Source organism: Tiliqua scincoides, chromosome 6 (genome assembly GCF_035046505.1).
Source record: "Tiliqua scincoides isolate rTilSci1 chromosome 6, rTilSci1.hap2, whole genome shotgun sequence".
Lineage (NCBI taxonomy): Eukaryota > Metazoa > Chordata > Lepidosauria > Squamata > Scincidae > Tiliqua > Tiliqua scincoides.
In genome coordinates this window covers 12,616,709-12,623,898 of record NC_089826.1, presented here as the reverse complement: position 1 = coordinate 12,623,898, position 7,190 = coordinate 12,616,709, and the positions used below count along the sequence as shown (strand labels likewise).

Sequence of the window (7,190 nt, the reverse complement as noted above, 5' to 3'; positions counted from 1 at the left end):
CAAACTAATTTCTTTACGCCACACTGCTCTTAAAGGTGCAGAAGCAATTTTAAAAAAAAAAGTTGCAGGTGAACTGTGGGCCAGGAAGTTTCAAGATGTCAGGTTCTGATTGGTTTCCACACCTTGATCTGAACTAAGCAGCCACAGCTTTTGCAGAAAGTGTCTAGTGCGCAGATTTCTTTGTAGGCTTGTGTAACATTTACGTAACAAGACACCAAAGGAGTGGCAAAATCCCAGGGCTGAGCATTCCCAGCCTGACACATTTTGCAATGCTATTTGAACAGCGCTCCCTGATAGACAAATAGGGAAACGGGCTAAGAAGAGTAAAAACAACAGAAGGTTAAGAAGACTTGTTTGCTTTTAAGATCAACCAAACCTTCTTCAAAGGGAAGGACTGCAAGACAATAGCAGGTGGGTCAAGCAAGGCAGGATTTGTTGAGTGCGGATTTCTCCCTTTCTTCCAGGATCTCAGATCTATTTCATACCACTTCCATAGGCCCAGAAGCAGCTCTGGTCCTGTACTTCCCACCCACCAAGGCTGCAATCCTGGGTATGCTTACCCCAGAACAACTTCCACTGAACTAGTAACTTTCTGAGTCCGTACGCACAGGATATGAGTCAGTGGTCAGCGAGTATGTTTCTGATGGCAGTTTGTCACAGTGTACTTTCTGTTCTGCGTGGGCCCAAGCAGTTTGCACAGATTCCTTGTCGCAACCAGCAAGCGAGCTGGGCAAGTACTGTACGCCTTTTGTTGGTTTGGAAGGCTGCATTTCGGAGAGGAAAGAGAATGCTTCAGTTCCTCATTCTCTTTCTTGGTATTTTCACTGTACTGCTAGCCCGGTCAGAAAGAAGCTCTCTCTTCCAGCTCCTGGTGAGGTGCAGGTTATTGGGAAGTAATTAGCTGGTATATAGACTAGGCAGAGGGCCAACTCTTTCTTCTTCCTGTTCCCATGGAACTAAATGACTACCCTGGCATTTCAAACCATCAATAAAACTGTAAACGTGATCAGATGTTGGGTTCAGGTAGCACATGTAGATTTATCACTCATTCTCACCGATAAGCTACTCTCACTCAGTGGCAGACCTGGGAGGTTGGGGGGGGGGCAAAAGTCCCAGGTGCCATGTCTGTGGGACCTATGGGGGTGGGACTGCCACGTCGCCTTCTCCCACCTGCCTGTCCGCCCTCCAGAACTGTTCTGGAGGCAGGCAAAGCCCTGCGCTGCATCTGCAGCACTCCAAAAGCTTTCTGAGGCCTCTGGAGCACCCTTGAATAGTTTTCGTTGGAAAACTGGAAGTACTGTTTAACGGCACTCTGATGACCTTGGAAGACTTTTGGAGTACTCAGGAATGTTGCATGAGGTTCTGAATGGAGCTGGGTAAGTATCCCCTGGAGGGATGTGTTGAGGTTCTGTGCCTCAGGGCAGCTGTCCCAACTATCTGTTTCAAGCCGTCATTCCATGTCAGATTAACATATGGGGGGAAGTGGTGCTATCTGCATTTATGACAGTGTTTCTCAAACTATGGGTCAGGACTCACTAGGCAGATTGGGACCAGATTTCTGTTGGGTCTCGCATAGCCTCCAATGAAAACACTGGTGATGGAAAGATCAAATAACTAATTGCCTCAAGCCCTGTGGCTATTCAAAAAACTGGATAACTGCTAATTACCTGCAAAGAGCAGAGCTCCTGCATTTTGCAATTTGGCTGTTAACTGCTCTGCAAAGAGCTAAACTTGTGCAGTTTGCAAGCTTGTATAAATATAAGGAGATAATTGTTTGAGAGTCTTTTTTCTCTTGTGTTTTTTTTTTCTAAGTCCATCAATGACAGGTAGTGGGGGCAGGTGAAGGCTGCATCAAATAATTAAACCCCTCAAGCCTTGGGGCTATTCATTAGGGCTGCCTCATTATGAGAAATAGAACAAGTTTTTTTTCCCCAAATATGGGGGGGGGCCTGTATCCGCAGATCCCATACCTGCAGATTCACTTATCTGTGCATCAGGTCTGCGGCCCCACCCCAGAAATGTGTACCTCACCTCCGGAGAGCCCCTGAACCCAGCAGAGGCTGCAGATGTCTGCCTCTGCTGCAGACTGAGCCTGGCAGTTAAAAATAGCAACTTCCTCTTTCCCAGAGAAACTGGACGTGATGTTTATAATGCCTTATAAAGCATTAGGAGGCCTGGGGAAGTCCCTGTGGGGAGAAAGGTATTTGCCTGTATCCGTGGTTTCACGTGGACATGCCTGTAAATAAATAAAATATTACTAGGAAATAAATAAATGAAAATATTATTTCTTTCTAGATTACCTTTTTAATAGTCTCATAAAATTAGGTGGGTCCTGATACAGTGTCATTTTAAAAAGTGGGTCCTAGTGCTAAAAATTTTGAGAACCACTGTATATGTTGCTGTGTCTGCCACCTAGTGGCAAGGAAAAGATAGCATAATTTGGAATCCAACCAAGTGCACTCTCTTTTGCAGTGTTAGTTGGAATAGGACCAAGGAGAACCAAGCCCACATAGCGACTCCCCACATTTTGAAAGAGTTTTTTTCTCTCTGTCCTCTATTCTGTTTTCATATTCATATCACTCATTCATATCACTTCATTGCAGCCATGGTGCCTTGAGGCCTAACGAAAATTAATAATATTAATAAAAAAATTTCCATTTATCAGCAGATAAATCATGAAGCTGTCAGTTCTTGGTGCGACAGGCCAGACCGGTCAGTTTCTGGTCAAGCAAGCGCTAGATCAAGGCCACATTGTGACAGCCCTTGTTCGGAATACTGCCAAGTTGCCTCTTCAGCACCAAAACCTGAAGGTAATTTTTGCTGAATCTTGTTTTGCAGACAGCAGGTTAGTAACCAGAAAGGGGGGGGGAGAGTTTGCGTTATCAGAACTTGGGAATGTGGCCATGCGGGGAAAAACTGGGCAGGATAGGGAGGACAGATTGTGACCTGACCCAGTGGCAGCACTAGGTTTATGTCACCCACGCAGGAGGCCAGCGTGTCACTCCACCACGGATCACCCCTCATGCAGTGAGCATGATGACGTACCATTGTACCTGCCCCTGCTGATTTTTTAGCTATAACTTTTGATAGAATAGAGATATTACAGTGCGGTTTGCTTCATTCCATTCTGCATGGAATTATGCATAGATTGATTTACAATATGATAGTATTATTAGAAAATGCCAAGATTTAAAATTTTTGGCGAGGAGCGATGTTGCCCCCTTTGCGTGTCACCCGGTGGTGCAAAAAACCCCCTCGCGATACCACGGACCTGATCAGTTGCACTAGTATCCATTCTATAGGTTGCAGCAAAAAAAATTAAAGCAAGAAAATAATATAAGGAGGTATATGAGAGAAATGAAGATTGTGATACTGTTCAATTCCTTTAGGTGGTGGAAGCAGACATTTTTTCAGCAGATCAGCTGTCGGAGCATTTTCAAGGTCAAGATGCCATCCTTTCTTGCTTAGGCTTCCCTTACAAGATATTCTCTTCCATTTCGGGATACACGGATTCCATGAAAGCGATCACTGCTGCAGCTCGGCGGTGCGCAGTGAAACGTATCATAACTATGACATCATGGTATACTGCTCGTGAGTACAGGAAACAGCAACTTCTTTGCATAAGGGTGAAATAGCGCATAAAAGACAAGTACAAAAGGATTAGATTCTATGCAATGGTGTAGTAGTAAATGCTGAAGTGAAGGAATGCATCTTGACACAGTCCCCCCCACCCACCCATAGCCATGCTCCACTAAGGTTACAATCCTATCCACACTTTGCTGGGAGTAAGTCCCATTGACTATAATGCAACTTAATTCTGAGTAGTCATGCATAGGATTGGGCTCTCAGACTGTACAACAAACCCAGTTATTCGTTAAAGTCCCAGGGCAATATAATTAATTTTGGGGAATGTTACATGCACCTTGGCATAGTACATCAAACGAGGAATTTATACCATATTTGTTTAAATCAGTGATTTTCAACCTTTTTTGTCTCACAGCACACTGACAAGGTACTAAAATTGTCAAGGCACACCATCAGTGTTTTGACAATTGACAAAGCACACCTTGCTGTTGGAGGAGAGCTCACAGCCCCACTGGCCCTATTAACAAATGACCCTCCCCTAAACTTTCACAGCACACCTGCAGACCATTCACAGCACACCAATGTGCCAGGGCACAGTGGTTGAAAATGGCTGGTTTAAATAATGCCACTATGCCCCAAATTAAGATGCCAGGTTGATTGCCCAGTCCCACCTTCTAGTTCCAAGCTAAATTCAGAAGTGCACATATAAATCATTGCATTGCTTTGGTGTACAGTAGTCCCTCGGCACCTGTGGGGGTTCCATTTTGCAGTACATAAATGTTCTTTATAATTATAATAATTGCAAAAAATTACTCTGTGCAAAAAAAAAAAAAATCTTCCTGCACAATACTCAGACACAAAGTTCAGACTATCTATTCTTCAAGTACCAGAGGCTATAGTACAGTTTATTATAGTGCTATTAGCAATTAGGAATTGGCATTCTGTTGCTTCTCTCTTGTGTCATGACCTCAGCATTTAATTGGAATCATAGTTCAATGATAGAGCACATGACTTGCATTCCAAAGGTCCTGGGTTCAATCTCCACTTTAGATGATGTAAGGTAGTAGGATTGGGGAATACTTCTGGCCAAGACTCTGGAGATTTGCTTCCAGTTAGAGACAGTACTGAGTTAGATTAACTATACTGTATCTGACTCAGTTCAAGGCAGTTTTATAGGATTTCATCATGAATGAAGTATTCCATTAAATAAAGCCAAGCATATTGTCTTATTAAGAATCTTATTTATTTGGGGTGACTACTGTTCCCTTCCCAAAGCCTCCTCACTGCAGGGATCAAGGCTTTAGGAAGAGACAATCATTCCCCACACAGAAATGAGAATAACAAAATGTCTCAACTTCCTTCGGGAAAGAATTACCCATAGCAAACCCCACTCCACTTCTCGCTCTACTACGTGGCTGTGTTTACTGGCTGATGTTTAGCCCCTCTAGGTAAACCATTAAGAACCTTTTTTTCTTTTCAGCTGAGTCTGGGCAGAGTGCTTCCATATTTGTGCGCTTTCTCCTCTTGCCGCTCATTAGAAGTGTGCTTACAAACATGCATCAGATGGAAACCTACTTAAAGGAGGAATGCAGTGACCTCAGCTGGACTGTAGTGAGGCCCCCCGGACTCCAAAATACTCCTGCCACAGGTAAAAGGCCAAAGCGATGACATCAAATCTCTGCAGTGGTTCTGCTAACAGCCTAAGAAGTGGTAATAGCAGAATGGCAAAATAGCACATCAAGTCTTTGCTGACTACCGGGGGTCTGAGGGTCTCGGAGCAAACTGCATGTTTCACTGCACCTGTACTTAACGAAGCCCTGATAGATTCTTTTGCCTCTGCAAAGTGCCCCCCCCATCTCTTCCCCCCCATCCCATTCATATGCTATACTGTAATGTCTCTTAACTTTTAAGCCTGTAAGCAAGAACTACGTTGCGGGAGGGGGTTGTATTACTCAGCCTAGATAATTCACAGTGCTTTGAAACTAACAATTATAAAATAGCTGTGGGAAATAAACTTCATGACTAAATAGCAGCTTCACGAGGGGAATCTTAATCAGAGCCACAACGTGGGATATATGTTAGATCCCACACACACACACACACACACACACACACACATGCTGTGATCCCAGTCCAAATCCCTACTTCCACAGACACTGTTTGAAAAAGAAGACTTCAGGAGTTCCCATTATGGAACTCCCACTTCATGTCACTTTCAGTTTGGTCCTGAATATTCATCTCTACCTCTCCTATTATGCAACCACCAGAGTAACTACCTGAACTAACAAGACTGTCTGGAATTTGAAATTGATTTTCTTTTCTCCTTATGTCCAAAGAACTCCTTCTGTGCCCCCAAGGAAACTTTGCACTTGAGCTTCTCATACAATAGTACACCTCCCTTGTGCCCTATTACAAACCTCGCTGACACTAAGGGGAGCTTGTGATATGGTATGGGCAAGGGTGAGTCTGTCGTTAAAAGGAAACTAAAGCTGGCAGTTTTACTGGCCACACCACAGCCCAATCCTGAGCTGCCTGACGCCCAGAGCAGCAGAGGTGCCAACATTTGTCCCCCTGGATAAGGCTCAGGCCCAACAATGGGGCTACTCAAGTCTGCGCTAGCTATTTTGCCGGTGTAGAGTTGAGAGTCCCTGGGTCAGGCAGGAAGGCCCAACATGGGGTTGGGATACAACAAAGCAGAGCTCTGCCAGTCCCGTCCTGCTCCCTCCTCCTGCCCTGCCCTCTGCCTGCCCCGGAATGCCCCCTCCCTCGCACCTACAGACTGCTGTCTGAAGCTCTTCCCTTGGTCCAGGAGGCATGCAGCGGGCTTTTAGCTGGTGCTGCACTCAGCGCAGACTAGTGCTAAGCCAGCAACAGCACTGAGTGTCGCAGGCATGCCTTACAACATGTTTGCAACACTCGGCGCCAGTGTAGGGCCAGCGCTAGGAGCTCAGGATTGGGATCCCATGCCCCTGGGAACATCTAAAGTAGCCTTTTGGATTCTGGCCCATGTCATTTATTCTTTATTCATTTATGCAATCCATCCAGAACAATTTTGCAAATAACCATTTTCGTGGGAACTGAAAAGAAACTGCAGGGACTTGTTTATTGTGCTTTACTATCACTTCACCTCCTTCCAGCACTGTTCACTTTTGCCAATATCTTTCCTTCTACAGACAAAGAATTCCTAACGCACGAAGGCTATTTTGTTCCAGACCCGAGTGGCTATCCGGTTACAAATGTTGTGGCAAGAGGCGATGTAGCTCGCTTCATGCTGTCCCTTCTCGACAGAAATGAATGGGTACAGAAAGCAGTATCCATGTGTACAGTGTAAAATGTCATTTCTTTTGGTGGACCAGCCTAAGATGGGACACCCTTTTGAACAGAGGATCATAGCCTGTGTGCGCACTCAAAACAAATAGCATTTTTTGAATGTTGCATTTTGTTATTTTTTTTTACTAGGGAAATCAGTTCTGATTTTATTGTCAGTAGAATTCAGTGTACTCCGCAGTCTGCATTTAAAAACACAAGCCTGAGCCAAGCAAATTCTGTGATTGCATAATTTGTACAATGTAACATAGCATGCGCCTGCAGGCTAATCTCTAAAT

General features: G+C 44.6%; 1 protein-coding gene across 1 annotated transcript; it reads left to right on the top strand.

Moving 5' to 3' along the window:
• The first annotated feature begins 350 nt into the window (after positions 1-350).
• On the top strand, positions 351-6,965 carry LOC136655294 (flavin reductase (NADPH)-like). The gene is made up of 5 exons (XM_066631588.1): positions 351-411; positions 2,669-2,810; positions 3,390-3,591; positions 5,066-5,233; positions 6,759-6,965. The coding sequence occupies exons 2-5, from the start codon at positions 2,676-2,678 to the stop codon at positions 6,914-6,916; spliced, it is 663 nt and encodes a 220-aa protein (XP_066487685.1). The 5' UTR covers positions 351-411; positions 2,669-2,675; the 3' UTR covers positions 6,917-6,965.
• The last annotated feature ends 225 nt before the right edge of the window (positions 6,966-7,190 follow it).

Coding starts and splice junctions, on each gene's coding strand:
- LOC136655294 (XM_066631588.1), top strand. CDS start 2,676: ATGAAGCTGTCAGTTCTTGGTGCGACAGGCCAGACCGGTCAGTTTCTG. Junction 2,811..3,389: donor TTCAGCACCAAAACCTGAAG/GTAATTTTTGCT, acceptor CAATTCCTTTAG/GTGGTGGAAGCAGACATTTT. Junction 3,592..5,065: donor GACATCATGGTATACTGCTC/GTGAGTACAGGA, acceptor TTTTCTTTTCAG/CTGAGTCTGGGCAGAGTGCT.